Genomic DNA, 19,070 nt, shown 5'->3' with positions numbered 1-19,070 from the left:
TTCCTGAATACATGCTTTGTGCTCCAGTATTGACAAAGATAAATGCCAGAATTCATTGAGATGAAAGGTAGATAGACGAGGTGGAACACACACCGTACAGCTGCTCCCTTTGCTGAGGCACGGGACAAAATGCCTCAGGAAGAAACAGATACTGTTCGATTTTGTTGAACTCTATGACAGTATGAACGTTCTTCAGCACTGATTACTGAAAAGAAAAACATCAGCAAAGACATCCAGGAGCATCTTTCTTTAAGATACAGAAAAAAAAAGATACATGTTCTTTTCATTTTGTAGTAGAAATGCAGAATCATAGCTGGTTGTACACTGAGGGTCATACCTGGAATTCACAGTTGTTACAAATTTACACGACTGAAAGATGGTGACACCAGTTTCAGTTAATAAAGAAAAGCTTTGAAACTATAGGAATAAGATTTTGATTTTCTAGTACTTTCTCTTGTGAGGTGTGGGAAACTGGGAAGCTTCAAGTGTTTGTCAAAACCTAATAGGCGGTAATTACTTGAATCATGTGGCTGCCCTGCTGTAATTAATATATACATTATATGCACTAAATTCATAAGGATTTAGGGCCCCAGAAAGATTAGGGTAATTTTTACTGTTTTTGTTTTTTTTCTCTAAGATACATGAGGCAGCAGGATTAGAATCCACATATTTGGAGTTTGTTACCAAGGTAATCAATGCTGAGCTACACTATTCATCAAAGGAAGAAAGGCAGTGGAACAAAACTGTGTGCACTTTATTCTTCAAGGGAAAACCAAAACTTTAAAGCATATTTGCCCTGAGGTTGATGCTTTTGTGTAATAATAGTCCGAAAACTGAATGGAATCAGAGGAGATGCATGAGGAAGCAATATAAATTTCAGACTGTTATTTTCCTTTTGCCAACACACAAATCATGTGTTTGGTGTTGGAACCAAACCAGCTATTTTCAGTAGTTCGTAAACTTCTGTCTATTTTACCTTTCAAAAGCAGTAGAGGAAACATGCAAACAAAGCAAAGTGCACTCATTGTCTGATTTCCAGGCAATTATTCTTTAATAAGTTTGTCTCCTTCAAAAGTATAAACTAATCAGGAATTTTCAGAGTTATGCAGCATTTCAGCTAACTGATCAATGTGCTTCGTGCAAGAAAAAAAAATCCTGTCCAAATTAGAGATACTCAAGACCAGATAGGCATGTATGAACTTTGGGAAGCTAGAATTTTTGTGTGCAGGCAAGAAATGAACACCTTTTTTTTGTACCTGAAAACAGAGAATAAGTGATTCTGTATGATCCTCAAATTTTTGAGGATCTATTTGACCGGCAAACGGAAACCTGGATGAGCTATTAAACTAAACTCCAGCACCTAAAAAGTACTCAAGTGTCTTTCCCCCTTGTATTACAAGCATATGTATCAAAGAAAGGAGCAGCAAGGTTTTCTAGTAAGTTCTTGGTACTTTCAATCATCACTTTGCATAAAAACAGCAATCAATTTATTTTTTATGCAAGTCAATTTATTGGTTCTCTGAAGACATAAAAGCAGTTATTTCAAGTGCAGACAACTAATCTTGTTTTACTGCCCCAGTAACAAGAGATTAAAACATCACAGTCAATAGCTTTTAGGTAGAAAGACTCAAACCCTCGTCTCAGTTATTTGTGTTAAAATTTTCTCCTCACCAAGACCAACTGCATATGCATATGAGAAGAAATTTTACACGTAAGACATAGTACAGTAGAAAAAAATGGTTGCTTATGAGCTTTCTGTAGTAACATTTTTATGTGTTGAAGATGAACAGATTCAGGATTTTAAAGAAGATCTAAGGGACTCCTAAAATCAATACCCTTGCAAGTTCTGCACTCCTGGTATCAAAAGCTGATCTTCTGATAAAATTAAGCCAGTGCTGAAACATTTGTAAACAGAATTCAATCAATAGTTTAGCTTCTACTCACATGAACTCAGTTTTAAAAAAGCCTTATACTGAGCCAAATACATTCCTAATAGACTAAAACACTAACTTTCAATGGAGATTCAGCAATCCTTAGAACATTTCTAAATTAATAAAAAGGATCAAAATCTGCCCTCAGTTTCATTTCTGAATTCTCACTGAATTTTGCTGGTAATAACAGCAGAATTTGTCCAGTGTCACCCATTTATTGCTTCCCTGTTGGAGCACCATTTTTCTAGTAAGGGTGGAAAGTGAAATAGTTAACGAGAACTTGGAAATACCTATTTGTAACCCTGCTTTTCTCAGACGTTGACATATCCCTTATAAATGCTGCTGTGAACACGTTTGTGGCAACATCTGCAGAAGAACACCCACTGCTACCCACTGATGAGTTACAGGAACACAGAGAGCCCAGAAGCTTCCTGTGCAGCAGGATTTATTCACCACCTTTGACCAATCTCCTCTATGTCCAATACTGAATAATCACCTAGGTGTTGAATATAATGTAGATCTTTATTCACATGATCTGTATGTGGGCTCAACCTACATGGTACTTGTGTTACACTGAAATGACAAAGTTTACATGGTGAAGGACAGGGGAAGTTGATTTAGAAGTTTCTGTCTGCCAGTGATTCCTTGCTTGGATCATATTTGAAAGCTGATGTGTCTCCCCAGAAAGGAACAGAGCCAAACAGAATCCACGTATATTCTCCAGCTACAGAGTCAAATAAACACACACTTAGGTGACTTAGCCTGGATTTTTCAGTAGTGGGAATGACAAATGACACATATGAATCATCCAGAAAGATCCTTTCCATATGCAACAAAATCCCTAATAGGTGAAACCATTAAGGTGTCAAAAATAAAAAGCAGGCAGAGCATCAAAAATCCATCATTCTGGGAGATAACATAGTCAGAGCAGCAGAAGAAAGGCACTTCCCCCTCAGCAATACTAAAGCTGCTATACTAAATACAAGGCAATATGATACCAGCGGGACTCTACACTGGATGGGAGAAGTAACAGCAGCAGTGAAAGAAGAAAAGATCAACAATGGCAGCAGCAGGATATGGCAAAGACAGCAAATGCTGAAATGACAGCAAGGTATCTTTTCTTCTTCACACAGAAACTGAGTATGCCTGATTTTACCCTCAGAACACTAATGTAATCTTGGACAAAAAACTATGAACAAGACGGGGAAGGGAAAATCTGGTATGTTAAAGGGGTACTTATTCTTTGGATGTCTCCTCTGAGGGTGGGGTGTCTGAGCAATCACAGTGTAGAGACAGGCATTTCCCTCCTGTTCATCTACTGTTACTTCTGCTTTCCTGAACTACTGGTTCATTTTTCTGCCTTACTATATGTCCTTTGAAATTAATTTTAAATATTGAAACTGAGCCTATTTTTCTTACAAGACCACAAGGCAGAGAAGTGATCATAAATGCTAAGGCATTTGTGGTCAAGAATCATAACATCTCACATTTGCTTATTGTGCTTAATATTTGCATACAGTATTTTTCTGCTTTTCAAAACAGATTCACTTTTACCATTCAGAATTCCAAACTGAGAAACACAGACCTGGATCCAGAGGAAAAGCAGTAGACAGCAAAAACTAACTACACTTTGGGATGCAGGGATTTTCTCACTCAGGTTCAGCAGAGTGAGACTTGAGATTTCACTTGAATGAGGCTCTCACTATCCTGCCCTTCAGAGGCTGAGGCGGGCGCCAGTTGTCAACAAGAGGGCTCACGGGTTCATTCTCATCGTTCTTGGAAAGGCTGCGGAGCTTTGCCATCTGCAAGGAAGAAAAATTAAAGTGTCCATGTGGAAGCACTGTGGACCTTACTGCCTAGAACAAACTCTGAGATGAAAAAGGAACTTTCTTATATAATGATAAGCACAGAATGACAATGACAGTCTCTAACAATACTGGTAGAGCCCAGCAGCTAGCACTGTTTCTATGGATCTCCCCACTCTTCATCCACAGAACAGTGCATCATCTGACCCTTGCATGGACTTCTTCTGGATTTTTCTCTGATTCACATCCACAGTGTAGAAAAAGAACAGGGCCTTACTTGTGACCCTGCTGGAGCTGGACTACAGGCTCTTGTGAAAATACATCTGTGAAGGAGGATGCACCTGTGTCGGTGCAAGGCAGTCTGATAGAAAAAGCTGGTGTAGAAGTTTGTAATTTTGCTGTAAGGCAGAGATCCGCCAACTGGATTATTAAGCTGAATCATGAATTCAGCACTCAGCTGCTGTTCTTCAAATCAACTTAATTTCAATGTTGCTTTATTAATTGTTAACCTTTCATCCAAATGAAAAATAAATCTATTCTGAAAACAGCCATTTCAGTAAAAAGGATATACCCTGACTTTTATTGCTGAACCAGAATGTGGAATAAATAGCCAAAATTTTTGACACAAGAACTAAAAAAGTCACTTTATCCAGACTGGCTCTTTTTTTCCCCTCTGTAAATGCACATTTGAGCTATGTGAATACAAGTGGTACATTAATTTGTATGAACATTCAGATTTTCAGGTTCTAGGTAGTTTGATTTTTCTCACTGACAGCTTTTAAGAAGTCAAGATCTGGACCAGCAATTTCTTAAACCAGGAAACCATCAAAATATTAGTCACACTTGCCACTTAATGGTGAAACACACAGAATGAACAGAGGCTGCTGTGATGGCTGAATTTTGTGGCTCGGGGGCACTTCTGCCTCAGCAGGTTTTCAGGATCCCAAGAACACCCCTGCTGAGGCTGTTCCAGGGTGTGTCATACAAGAGGGCCTGATTCTCAGGGTCAGTTTTACAGCCCATTCCAGCAGTCCATTCTGCAGGCAATTTCTCACTGTCCACAGCTAAAGCTTGCCCTACCAAAAAGTGCAAGGTAACACAGGGCTTGCAAATCATCACACTGACATACTGAGACACTGCTGACAACTGGTAAAGGAGTAGCAGAACTGGCTGGAGTTTACCTGGTCTGAGCTGACTTCAATAGGCTCCCTTAGGAGAATCCAAGTGATGCACTCCTCACAGGGGGGTGTGGTGAACGAACCGTGGTAGGTCCAGTAGTCCCGAGATTTGGGGAAAAGAATTGAAGGATCAAAGTGCTGAAAAGGAGCCTCTTTCCCCTTAGGGAAACAAAAAAAAATTCTCTGCAGTAACTCTAGAGATATGCATCTTAAAAGACAGCAGTATCTATGTTATTATAAAGGAACTAATTAAATACCAAGATTCATGCAAGAAATCAATCTCCTTTTCTTCCTGTCAAGCACATTCCCAGCAATTAATAATACCTGACATTTTGATTACATTAATAAATTAAAAGAAATTACAAACTGAATTGTGTGGGATCAAAGCAAATTCATTTTTGCATTTTTCTATTCTGGAATTATCAAGATTGGGTTTTATTTTGGGCCACTTGGGATAAAAGTTGAAGCCTGTGGCACTGCTGGTACTGTTACCCTTTTTATCCAATAGGATAGTGACCAAGCATTTATCCCAGATTCATTACAGTCTTCTCTTCTATCTGAAGGAATTGAAATCTGCACCTCTCTCCTACCAAGATTGTGCTCTAATTATATATTCATGATGGCACTCTCAGTCTTTTTGTCTATTACACTTATTGTAAAAAATTAAAATATTTCCTGTAAGAGGACTAGGTCCTAAGTATCTTACAATTAGAGGTGATTATCACAAGACAAGGGAGAAAGGGGACACCAGACATTTCCTGATTAGTCTGCCACTGAATAGGATAGTATCTCCACAGGACTGTGATGAGTATTCCTTGTGCCCTCTGGGCAACAAAAACTAACCAAGGAAATTCAGTTCACTTCTCTATTGGGTATTTTGGTTGCAGTTCTGGAAAGCAAGATATATTATTCCTATTTCCTTTTTCTATCATGGAGAATCTTCTCTAGATTAGAACAAAGTGAGTGGCAGGAGCTGAAATCGCTTCCAAGCATCCTTGCACAGATTAAGAATAGAAAGAGTAACATCAAGACTCCAATTATATCTTCCTGAAAATACTGTTCTGTAAGTTCAATATGAGCTTGGAAATAACTTCACAAAATTGTGCTTTTTCAGTAAACACAGTATGGTGTCCAAGAAACTCAGAGCAATTGAAACTGCATGTGTGATAAATACACCAGTGATGCCACCCACTAATCTTTCCGAAAAATAAGTAATCTTGGGAAAATGTATGTGATGACAGAAAAGAAGTAAGAGATAATATACAATATGTGGTTTATTGCATATGCACCTATCTTTCTCTGCTTTACTTCAACTGTTGCTTTTTCCAGAACTGCTATATGTAAATGGCCAAAAAAATGATATAGGCATTATGAGAAAAAGCCATTAAAACAGATACCACTGACACAGCAGGTTGGGGCATGGATTGGGTGAAAAAATAACCTTCAGTTCCCTCAGCAGAAAGAACTTAATTGCCTTTGAAGAATGAGTTGAAAAAATAAAATTAGTATGAGTCTTACAAAGGTACAAAGGAGAGAAGAGCTTTCAGGCTCAGACCTGCACATCAGTGGCAGTACTAACACATACATACATTAAATGCAAGGAATTTTGCTAAATTTGCAAGAAAATGCCTACAAATTTGGTGATCTGGTGGCATTTCAAGGTGAAATAAAGAAAAGGACTTTTAGCATTATTAGAATCATAAAGTTTATCATGAAGTAGAATCCCTAAAGTATACCTAGAGATTAAGTTTATGTTAAATATTAATGCTAAATGACAATAGATGCAATATTGCAGTTCTCTGGAAATAGCTCCCTTCAGCAGCTGCATCTATGCAGTAGGTATGGACTGGTGCCTTAGATCATTAATTAAACTGAAAAACAGTTTAGAACGTATTTGCAATGCTATTTGTGCTAGTATCATAGGAAGAGAGAACTTAGGACTGGTGCAGAAACTGCACCATGTAATTCCTTTTATAAATAAATATAGTTCCTTCTTAAAGCTAGCAACATTTTTAATCTCCCTTACACTGACTGGGAGCCTGCTCCATCACTCCTACTAATGTCTTCTCATTTTAGGCTAACTAAATTTCTGACTCTGCTACATGTATCTGTTTTGGCCACTGTTGTCCTCAAATTCAAAAAGCTTTTCATTTCTTCTTGGTATTGGCCCACTTGCATATTTTTTACAGAGCAGTATCAATAAGACTATCAATTGTGTATGCAAGGATTAATAAAAAAATCCTCTTTAACAAGAATACTTGCAGAAGTGAGGAGTTAAGTATTTAATTAAGCAAAAGAAAGTATCCTGCTCCACAGTCCAATGTATCATCTCTGGTGCTACTGTTTGGCATCAAAATGATGCCAAAATGTGAATCTGAACTACTGATTCCTGCTTCTGCAGCTTTCCAGCTATGTGAGGTCAAAAAAATTGTTTTGATACCTTGGTCTTAATGTTTTCAATTTCTTCAAGAATTCTCTTCATCTCTGGTTTGGGAGTTTTTCCAACCTGTAATGCAAAGCACAAATAACTGTATCTTTTTCATCATGTTCCACAGTATTTTAAAGAAACTCAGCACATCCCATCTGTCACATTAGGCAACAGCAGTCTCAGAGAATCCAGTAGAGACTGACAGAAAATTATGTGTGTTTAAAAAACATCCAAAATAGCAGACTCCAGTAACTGGCTTTGCAATTTGAACATGCGTTGAAGGACCCTACAAGGCATCACACCTGTCTGAGGAATAAACTGCACACTCAAGAGTCACTACCCAGGGCCTAACCCTTGGCTCCTGCTTCAAAAGCAACCCACAGCCCCTGTGAGCTGTCTGAGCACTTGGCACTTGGCACTTGGCAAAGTCTTGATGGCCTGAAGGGCTGTAGCTCTGCAGACACTTCATTCTGCAGCACATATGCAGTCAGGTCAGACTTGATGTGAGACGTGATGAATTCATGTCTAGATGACCTCAAACTATGGGGTCACTTTATTGCTTGTGTCCATGACATTCAGCACTTCCAAAAGCTTTGACATCCCAGAAGAATAAAGACAGTATGGATAAAGATGTACTGTTATTGCCATGTTTTGTTCCAGAATAGATTAACTTCAATTCCTCAGAAGATAATTCAATCCTGTTTTAGTAGTATCCCAAAACCCAGTAATGGAACATGACAAATTCAGAGAATAAACAATAGCTCCTTCACCAAAAAGCAAGAAGGAAGCAGGGAAAGAGGGCCAGAGAAGATATAATGATACTACTTACTTTTCTAGACCTTTTAGCTGACCTTAGCATGGTTAATAGGAACATAGTAGTGTACTTTGTAAGTTGTGTTTTACAACATAAAATTTTAGCCTAAAACAGACCAAAAGGAATGAAAAAGGAAGAATAATTGAAGGACAGAGTCATAGGAGAGAATCTGGACAGGTGCTGACCTTCAGTTTAAACTAACCACAAGAGAAAAGGTCAGGTTGGCTCACGGTGTAATAGAATTAAAATGACACTGGATCTAGTCTGTCCAGGGACACTAGCAAAATTAATTACATCCACTTGCTCTTGCTTGTACAAAAGCCACTTCCTAGTGATAAAACAATAAAAGGATATCTATTCCCTGATGGTGTGTTCAAGCTGAAATGCCCACCTGCAGCTAAAAGGACTGAAGTTTGTGTAATTTATCACTATTAGGCTGTGTGCCTGTTACCATTTCTCAATGTCCTAGACCACATACAGGTTTGGTACTAGGATTGCTTTCTTTCTGTTAAGTTTACAAAAAAATCAATCTGAAAATACTGGTACAGTATTATTTTGTTAAAAAGTTTCTGTATTCCAATGTTAAAATGTTGAGTGATATTTTACCATGAATTCTTTCTTTTTGGAGTAGGTTCATTGAACTCATTTTGATTCCCAGCTTGTGTGGGAATCAACAGGAGACCAGAGAAGGCAATCAGTCAACATAACCTTGCTGACAGGCAGATACAACACCTGCTAGCAGACAACAGACAAGAGGAAACACTCAGCCTATGCAGACCCTCCTCCTCACCCAGTGCACACCACAGGAAAGGACTGCAGTGCAGGAAAAACCAATGGTAACTTTTCCCCTGGCACTAACGAAAGATGAAAAATACAGAAAATTATAAAGACTGAATATTTGCCACTTACTTTCAGAAAAATGCCCACAACAGCTACACCATCAGGTTGTTTTAAAGCTCCAGCAAAATTACCGTGTTTTGGATTCCAGTGCACCATATGTAACTAAAAAATCAATTAAACCTCAGTTATAAATACAAGAAATTGCCAACAGCACAGTCTTCACTTTAAATTAAATTGAGTAAAGATTCCAGTACACAGTAAGTAAAGGAATGGATATCAAAAAGAAAACTGTATGTAAGTATTTCCTACTGCTGTTCCCATGCTTTTCTATGCTCACATTTTCCAAAAAGCATTGCTTTGCATTTAACTGAAGCATAGGACAAAGAAAATGGTGTTTACCACACAATATCAGACAATACAACTATAAATAGTTTAATCCAAACACATGACATGCACTCATGCAGTGCATAAAACACCTACTGATATGCACTTCATCTCAAGTACATTTTTAGATCTTCAGATTATGCAAATGTCAGCCCAAGGATTTACACTGGGTTGTATGTAGTTCATACATTATTGGTTTGTATCTCGTTACTCTCGGCACATTGCACCAGATGGGAGTGGGGATATAATCTGACATTTCCTTCTCTTATCTACTGTGGGATATAATCTGACATTTCTTTCTCATATCTACTTTCAGCAACGCTGTATTTTCAGGATATATTTCAAATTTTTTTATCTCTATCCAGAAAATCTCTAGCTCATGCAAAATCTCTACAAATGCTGCAACCAGCAGTGTGCAGTCTCAGGTTAAGTAGCATCTAGAACACAGTCATACAGGGGGAAATAAAAGTCTTCTTTTTTAAAGATTACATAAAATAACAAAAAAAATTTTGTCCTGAATATAAATGACTCTATTGTTCTGTTTCTTTTCTCTTGAGGGTAAGGGTTTTATTGCTAAGGATAAAGTTGGAGCAACCATAAATCTTTGGTTGCAATGCAGCAAAAGTACATATATTCCAGGCTTTCTTCTCCTGTCCATAAATACATGAGTATTGCCAACAAAAGTAACATAAAAAGTCTGTGCTTGAACTAGCCAAGAAATTGTTTGAGGAAGCAGATTTTTCCTGTTCAGTTGGCCACAGAAAGCAGAACACTAGCAAAGACTGGCTGTGGTTAAGGAATGGGGAAAAAAATTTCTAAGCCATCACCCACAGTCATCTCTGCAATGTTTGTGCACCTTGACCCTGAAAATGTCTGCCTTGGTTTTGTCCTGGGAGAGGTGGGCAAACTCCTCCAAGCTCTGGGCCCTGAGAGTTTAGGTGGAAGACAGGAAAATACTACTACAGGATTTTTGTGGGCATAGGTATGTATTTTGAACTTATTCTCAAATAAGATGGAGGAAGGAGGTAACCTCTCCTAGCAATTTTCTAGCATCAATAGTTAATTCACTTATATTTAGGACCTGAAGAAGTCTTCAAGGCCTAAAGCATTCATGAATTTTAGCAAACTAGGACAACAGTCCTGCAGTAGTTTACATTAAAAAAACCAAACAAAACCCAAACATCATATTTTCCATGGTTCCTGAAAACAAACCCAGCTATTTTGAAGCAGAGATGTTCAGAAACTAAAACATACTCTGAATCAGTTTTAAGATGGATCTAATTTGGAACGTCAGCTTATCAAATGTGCTTTTAGTGAGTTTTTCTGTTCTTCCTGAATTAACTTGGTAACTCAAGACACACCAGAAATGACTAAAAGCCAAAAAACATCAGTAGATCTTCCTATTTGGAAATAACAGATTGCTTTGTCACAAATATTTTTAAAACAGTCCAAGATACCAGCAAAAACTCTGGCATGAAGAAAAGAAATCCATGTTAGTAATATACTTGCAGGGACACATTTGTTGGCAGATGCAACTTATCCCACTGCATGTTAACCGATGCTCACAAGTTTCACAGACAGACAAAAATTGATAGCTAAATACTTTCAAGAGGGAGAACGGTTAATCTGTTCAGATGGAAAATCAGTCAAACTCCAGTTATCACTGAATGCCACCATTCAACATCCGTCCTACCTCTGCCGCGTGTTTCACGCCGTCTATGACGTGCTCGGAGCCGTGGTCGTCGGAGGAGCCCCAGTGCAGGTGCAGCTGGCGCAGGCGGTAGGCGCCGGTGAGCGGCCCCCCTCTCAGCACTGCAAGGACACTGCATCAGCACCCGCCACCACACCCACACACGCCTTCCCCCCGTGGGGACCCACCACAGCTCCTCTCCTAAAGCCAGCTCATCGCAAGGAGCCCACAACACTCGCCCGTTTACATGGCTGGGGCTGAATTGTGTTGTCAGGAGTTCCGTTTGATGTGAAAACTGTGGAAGCTGCTGTGAGTCAAGCACGGAATCAAACCCCAGTTGCCCAACAAGCCTCTTTTCTCCTGGCAAGTGGACACACTACAGTTCCTAGTATGGAGAGAGAAGAGAGGTGTTCACAGGTGATTCTTGTCAAGAAAGGGTCTGTTTTACCAAGATGGGAGTTAGGGCTGTTAAATTAACTCTAGTCCATGACTAGCATACTTTTTACAGGTCAGACAACTAAACAATGGTTACAGATAGTTAGCTGCTTCTAAAAAAAAAAAAAAATTTAAAAAAAAATCTATTTCTTGGAAGTGAGGGAAGACAATAAAGTTTAGGTCAAATGAGTTAGAAAATTGTTCTTGAGCCACCAACAAAAGAAATTACGATGCTGTTACTTCTGCTGTGCTTAGCCAAATAATGCTGACCATGCATCAGTCTGACGCTTGACATCAACTCTGACTTTCAAAACATCACACCTCCTCTTTCAGCCTGGAGATTCTTTGGAGCAGGGACTGCTTAGAGGATAAGCTCTCAAATGTATTTTTCATTCATTACCTAAGGTTGGAATGAGTCGTGTTTCCTTACACAGAAAGCTGATAATGTAGTTCACAACTGCAGTGCCAGAAGACCTTGTTTAAATAGCATTCAATTTTGAACTTCTACCAATAGCTTTAAAGTTCAAAGTTAACATTGAAATAATAAATCCTCTTTTGCCCAATGGTCTCAAATGAATTCTTGATATCATATATGTTGGAATACTTCCACAGAGCAAGAGGTTTAACTTTGCAGTTTCTCTTTTTAGGTGGTAGGTGTCACAACCACCAAGGGGAGAGCCAGAAAAACAGCACTGTTGAGACTTACGCATGTAGTTCCTCTTACTTTTCTTACTTTGTTCATACATAAATAATCATAATTCAGTATACTACTGAGTAATATTGAGTAAACCTTCTGTAGAAGCCTTCAATGCAAAATATTTATTATGGTTATTAATATTATTTCACTTTCAAATATAGGACAAAAAAGGCATAGACTCTAAGGCTCAACTCATCTGAAGTATTTGCTTGCCATTTCCCATGGGAATCAATGGGAGGCAGGAACTTGCAGGAGCTGAATTTATGTGACCTGTCTACATTTAGAAGCTAAGTCAGTGTCAAAGTTGGAGACTCCTTCAGCACTCGTTTCTTACAGGTGGTCCTTTACAAAACTCAAATACTGTGAAGCACTTGAAAACAGCACTTCATAACAGTATACAAATCTCTCTAGCATAAAACAAAATCATTTTAATATTCAAAATTTTCCATGTCATTGGAAAAAAAATTATCTTCAACTATATTTATTTTTCCAGTTAAAATGGAATCTGTGGCTACTACTTATCCTCATCTCTTAGCACTGCAGAAGCCAATAAATGAAGGAAATAAAATATCTATGAAATTCTTTCTCATGTGGTCTTTCAGAGCTGTCAAACATTGTATTTGATTCTGAACAGACACATGCCTATGAAACACTCGAGTCCTAAATTACTGTCCAGCAACCTGCAAAAAGTAAGGGCAGCCAGGATTGAATGTACACTCTGGATGCCTAAAGGAACAACAGAGGTGATGGGGAGGGGAGAGACAGAGAGGGAATGGAGGGAAGATGATTAAAGGAAGGGCTGCACTAAGGGCTGCACCCAGGGCTGCATTTTGCTTGGGCAAATCAGAGTCTTTCTCCAACACTCTTCCCTGGGCAGACAACTTCTTGAGCAGCTTGTCTAAAATATTTCAGCCTTTAGGAAGCTGTGAAGAAGACAGAACAGAACAACCATGTGAAAATGTTCATTACCAATTTACTTCCCATGCTTTCAGTCATGGCACTGATTTTATGCAGTGCTTTTGGAAGACCATTCTGGCCTATAAATGGGACCTGTTACAAGGGCAGGTAGTGATAAGGCAAGGAAGAAGTCTTCAAACTGAAAGGGAGTACGGTTACATTGGATATTAGGAAGAAATTTTTTACTGTCAGGTTGGTGAGGCACTGGAACAGGTTCCCTGGAGAGGCTGTGGATGCCCCATCCCTGGAAACGTTCAAGGCCAGGTTGGATGCATCTTTAGTAACCCAGTAGAATGGAAGGTGGTGATGAGGGTGTGGTTGGAACTAGGTCATCTTTAAGGCTGCTTCCAATCCAGACCATTCTGTGTTTCTATGGTAATAAAAGTGCAATTTATGAGACCACTGTGTAGAAACTGTGGTAATAAATACTAAAGGACCGTAAAAATACGTAACTTAGAGACAGTCCCCGTCCTAAATAGCTGAGATTCCATCTGAGAGACATGGAACAATAACAAATAGCTGTAGTGGTAAATGAAGAAATCCAAGGAAACAAGGGCCTCATCAAGATAAACAAGCAGGAGAGTGATCTTTCAATGTACTATGAATATATTTGATTAGTGATATAGCTTACTAAGAACAAAATCCCAATACAAATGCCATCAAAGCAGATACAGAAAAATACGAAGAAAAGTAACTGTTTTCCATTAATTAGCTTTCCTTCTTGATGAAGGACCAATCAATACTGCATGCTTTTGAGATGTCTTTGCATTATATGATATTGGGAATTTATTATTCATTTTGACAGTTGTTGCCTATCTGCATCCAGAGCTACACAGATGCAGCTCTGCAACCAAGTTTTGAACAATTTAATTTAGCAATATGAGATTGCTCACTCTCAGTTAATTAACAAAGCCATTTCGTAGCTTTCCAGAAACTATAAAATGTTATTTACATAAATGCTATTTTCATTGCTTTTTCAGGCTGTGAAGTACCTGAAGAGCTACCATGCAGAAGCAACCAAGATCACAGTCAGTAGCAATGTATATACAAGTTTTTTGTTTACAAAGTGCCTCAGAGCGCTCTAAACCCTCTGGGCACCACTTTATTCCCTTACACAAAACCTGAAAATGTGGTGTCTCTGTTGAAGGAGGTGAGATAGGGAGAAGTCCACCATCCAGCTGAGTTTGTATTTCAGGGTGCTCCTGCAGCTACGGCCTTTCTGTCCCACCACAGATCCACCAGAATAAACTCCAGGAGCACCTTTCTTACGTTCCCAAGTGACTTTTCTCTGCTGGCCTGCACAGACTGGACACTAAAGGATGCTTTTTGATACCCGGTGCTTTGAAAACCTTGATTCCTAACAACCATCAAAAAAATCCAAACCAGAAACCGACCTGATCGATCAAAAGTGTCGTCGAAGACGACGCGGCAGGTGCGCCCGTTGTTCAGGATGGTTTTCGCTGCCCCGGGGTCATAGCTGGCGTGCCAGGAGGAGAGAGAGGAGTCGTGCTGCACATCCTTGCTGTTGATCTCAATGGGCGACTGCTTGTCGCCCTTGGCCAGGGGGTAGTTTTCGTGCCAGCGCTCGGGTCCTGAGGGACAAAGAGAAAGAAAGGTCGGCCCTGCTCAGCCGGGCTCATCCCGGCCCCCCCGGCGGCCCCGAGCCCGCTCACCGTTGTCGCTGTCGTAGCCCCACACGGACTGGGCCATGGTGCCCGCGCCCCGTCCCGCTCGCTGCGCGTGGTCCCCTCCCTCCCGGCCCGGGGGGCTTTTTATAGACCGCCGCGGCTTCGCGTCCTCCCCGCAGGGCTGGGCAGGGCTGGGCGGGGGGCGGCCGCCGGGCAGAGCCGTGTTCTTCCCCAGAGGAGGCAGAGGGATGCGGGCGGGACCCGGCGGCTCCCTTCATCCCCGGCCCACGGGCAGGGTCCGAGGGCGCGGCCGGGCCGGTGCTGCGGGGGTGGCGGGAGCCCCCGGGGGCCGTGGGTCCCGGCTCGGGTGAGGAGCGGCTGCCTGGAGCGCCCAGCAGCTGCACCAGTGCTGGGAGCGGAGGGAGGGAACGCAACTCTCCCCTCTGCGGGAAGCACACCCGGAGATTCTGGACGAGCTCCCAGGGCGGACAGGCTTCCCCACTCCCGCTTCCCTGCTTTCACAAATGCTCCCATGCAACACCTCAGAAAGGCCCTGTGTCTGCCTGAAAATGATATCTCATAGCCTGCAAAACCATTGTGCAAAGGGAGACTCTGTCAGCCTCAGAGGAGGCCATTCCTGACCATTAGCTCAAGTCTGGGTTTGATGTCCAGTCAGTTCTCCTTCATGCAGGGAGCTTTACACGAAATATTTGCCTCGTGTTAGGCACCTTAGCAGTGGGTATTTTGGTCAGGAAAGCATCTGGTTTTCAGATGATGGGGAGTTAGTGACCGTATGGTTGTGTTAGTGGGCTTTGTCTGCACATCTATTTTGAATACTCAGAGCTTTTCTCTCAAATGCCAGCTTTGCTGCGATCTCCCATAGCTTTGTCCATCCATGCTAACACTGCTGCAACTCTGTCTACCTTGAGCTAAATACTACCTCAAACTGCATAACTCAAACTAAATACTACTCCAAGATAAATATTTGGGAGTCAGTCAAGAAGCATCACAAACCATGGAGATTTCAAGCACAGTTGCAGCAAACTTGTACCCATCAGCACTGTAATGCAGCATGGAAATAAACCTGCAGCTTTGAGAGGTTCTACCTTTCGTGTTGGTGAGGTACAGGAAAAAGGTTGAGAAGCTGCAATATACAGAGCCTAGGACTAATTTGGTGCTATTTGATGTCCCAAAACCAGCTGGAAGATAAAGGTTCCCCTTCTAGGTGGCCAGTGTAGCTAGGCTAATGAAGATCTAAATATAGCCTTTGTTTAGCATAACTAAAATGACTTTATTTAACTTGTTTAGTAAATTTGTCTTGCTCTGAGTTTAATCATAAGTAGATATCCTGCATCCTTTGAGACAAAGGTAGGACAAGATCTCTCACTTAGGAATCTGCATTTGAGAAAATTTCTGTAGTCATGTAGATAGTATTTTTACATGGAGAATATACGTCAAATTGAAACTCAATAAACCTTAGGAACTTACACAATATTTTAAGGGGCATCCTTTTACTATCTTTAAAGGAACAGAGGTATGTTCATCATCAAAGTGTCCTTCAAAACATGTAGTTCCTCATATCTTTTTAGGCAGAATTCAATTAAGAAAATACTAGGAGGTGATTTAGGTACAATGGTATGGAAAATTACATCTTTTTGCTTTCAAAAGAGAACTCTTGAGACAAAAAATTTTCTTTGTCATCAATCAAATTGATAATGTCACATCTCTTGAAAGGGCAGGGATGTAAAATTGACACCTGTTGCAATTTTAATTCAGAAAGCTTAGGCAGTAATCCTTTTGAATTGGTTTCTACCTTATCTGTCTAGAGAGAAAAATTTGTGAGCTCATGAAATTCTAATTGGAGCAGCTCGTTTTCTGTCTGTATAAACTGACAGGTTTAGTGGCCTTGTTCATGGAAGTCTCAGAGAGACTTTTAATCAACTTCATACATACAAAGAATGCTTATTGTAGCCCTTTGTGGAGGCAAGGAACATGATTTGTGGTACACAGAAAAAGGTGCAAGTCAGTTCTTCCCCATGTGTTTAAATTCATTGCTCTATGTGAGAATTTTTACATTCTTCTCTGTTAAAGAGCCCCATCCAATGGCAAAAGTCTTTGTACTTTAGCTTTCCAGTGAGCTGGTCCTGTTGCATCCAGAGGAGCATCTTTTTGTCAGCTTCTGCACATTGTGCCTTCCAGCAGTAACTTACACACAAGTGACAAATGTAGATTCTTGGAGTCAGCCCCAGGTGCTGAGTCATTACACAGTGTCTCACTGACTGCTTTCTTTTCCTGTTGCTTTCCTCATCAAAGGTAGATCAAAAAGCAAATGGAGTAGCTTCACCTGCATTAAGAGATAATCAGAATAACATTATTTTTGCATTCCTTAGGATCTACCTTTATCCTTTTCTTTTGATTTTGTCTCAGAAATTCATTATCATCTAACTTGCAAAAACTTGGTTTTTCTGGAAAGTAAACACTTCCATCACAGAAATGCCATTATAATTAAAAGGTCACAGCTTCAAACATTTAAGAGGAGTGGTGCTACATAGTACATTCACAACTTTATTACTGTGATTTCTTTCTATTTTGTAAACCTTGGACGTGTTTTGAAAGCCACCAGCCATCTGAAACAGCAAAGGCAAGAGCATGACAAGATCAACTTATTCATGAAAAAGTTCAGGATTTCAGCAATTGCAGACGTGCTCATGCCCAAAACTGTTGGGCACCTGATGACAACAGTTTATTCAAAAGATTATCAAAATAAATAAAACATGGTGGTCCTGTTGGATACCTATCACATAAGGTGCTCTTCATCCAAAAGAGGGGTTTGTCCATTTGTCACCTACATGAAAGATTGAAACAGAGGTGCCAGTACAAACAACATACTGTAGCTATGGAACACCGTCTGTTGGACATGCAGTTCAGATGCTGCATTTGCTTCTGCTAAACAACCAAGAAGCATTATCTTCCTCATCTTGCTAACAAAAATACCTTACCTGAAGTCATAGAGACTTTCTTTTTTGAGAATGGAAAGAAGGAATAAGCAGAGTGTGGAAAATGGCTCAGAGCCATGGCCTTACCCAGAGCACACAAAACATGTGCAGGAGAATGATGCATGGAAAAGTGACTGGCAGCAGTTTTGAGCTCTGCCAGCCATGACTGACTTGGCATATACCTTGAAATAATTAGAACAACCAAAATACTCTTTCACCTCAACATGCCAATTTCCAGCTGTCTCCAGGAGCCAGCATGACAGCTAGGAATGGCTGACTGTGTGGCGACACACAGAGGCAAATATGCCAGCAGGATGTAATTCAAGAATGCCTCTGCTTGAAGCTAAGGTTTTACAGGTTTCACCATGCTCAGAGATATTTCCCATGGGTGATTTCATGCAAAGGGCTTTGCTGGAGCGCAGAGTGTGCCCACATTGAATACACGGTTAAATGAGCAAAGGCATTTACTCAGTGCCTGTGGGCAATCTAAATATAAAATATGTTCTACTATATTTGATAGCTTGTGGAAGAAAACAGTACAACAGAAAGGAATCTGATAATATGGAAGGGGCAGCAGTGTTTTTTGACATACTGCACACTGCATGCCAGGCAGTGCAAGAAAAGCATGCCACTCAGTGCTTTGGATTGAGGGATGCCATGGTGGCATGCCATAGCCAAAAAGCCAAATTGTCATATGCCTTCACTGAGATGCCATGCTGTGGAAAATATTGTAGGAATGAATGGAAACCCCCATTGACAGCCAGATCTTATTGGCATATCTGCCAAAGGAAAATGAGAAGCATATTGGGTTGATTTTGCTGGTTTTCTACACAGTGAGTTTTTTAGCTACATTAACACTTTTATTTGTGTAGTACATCTAGAGAAATATTAGGCAGACTTTTAATGCATCTTTCCAGTTCAGAAGATGTGTAACTCAGCAGTCTGCAGTTTAGACTTTAGGAACTTGCTTACAAAATCCCATCCTCCTTCTGTTGTATCTTAAAGCCTACATTACCATTTGCAAAACTTAATATTTAGTCAGTGAGATACAATAAACATAGAAACAATAAGCCAGACTGTAGATTTAGCAAAAGGAACAAAAAGGTGAACAAGCTTTCCTTGTAGCAGTCTAGTAAAATGAGCATAAATTGAAGAACTAGTGCTAGCATTAAAAAAAAAAAAAAAAAGAAGAAAGTAAATTTATTATTTATCACATACAAATCTGATACAACAAAAATACGCTGCCTATTTCAGACACTTTTTCCAGATCTGAAAAACTAACCAGAT

The 19,070-nt window shown here is 40.1% G+C and overlaps 1 protein-coding gene across 1 annotated transcript; it reads right to left on the bottom strand.

The window, feature by feature from the left end:
- Nucleotides 1–1,510: 1,510 nt before the first annotated feature.
- On the bottom strand, nucleotides 1,511–14,888 carry LOC138105964 (carbonic anhydrase 3-like). The gene is made up of 7 exons (XM_069006014.1): nucleotides 14,833–14,888; nucleotides 14,554–14,751; nucleotides 11,074–11,192; nucleotides 9,066–9,158; nucleotides 7,355–7,420; nucleotides 4,918–5,073; nucleotides 1,511–3,733 (listed from the first exon to the last, which is right to left on the bottom strand). The coding sequence occupies exons 1-7, from the start codon at nucleotides 14,867–14,869 to the stop codon at nucleotides 3,614–3,616; spliced, it is 789 nt and encodes a 262-aa protein (XP_068862115.1). The 5' UTR covers nucleotides 14,870–14,888; the 3' UTR covers nucleotides 1,511–3,613.
- Between the last annotated feature and the right edge of the window lie 4,182 nt (nucleotides 14,889–19,070).

Source organism: Aphelocoma coerulescens, chromosome 2 (genome assembly GCF_041296385.1).
Source record: "Aphelocoma coerulescens isolate FSJ_1873_10779 chromosome 2, UR_Acoe_1.0, whole genome shotgun sequence".
Lineage (NCBI taxonomy): Eukaryota > Metazoa > Chordata > Aves > Passeriformes > Corvidae > Aphelocoma > Aphelocoma coerulescens.
Note: the sequence above shows the minus strand (reverse complement) of the source record. Positions and strands in the feature narration are given on the sequence as shown.

Bases quoted from the DNA above. Each gene is read 5' to 3' on its own strand.
- LOC138105964 (XM_069006014.1), bottom strand. From the start codon at position 14,869: ATGGCCCAGTCCGTGTGGGGCTACGACAGCGACAACG. The intron at 9,159-11,073 runs GTAGGACGGATG...TTGATTTTTTAG, and splicing joins GCGTGAAACACGCGGCAGAG to TTACATATGGTGCACTGGAA. The intron at 5,074-7,354 runs GTATCAAAACAA...TGTTTCCCTAAG, and splicing joins TTGAAAACATTAAGACCAAG to GGGAAAGAGGCTCCTTTTCA.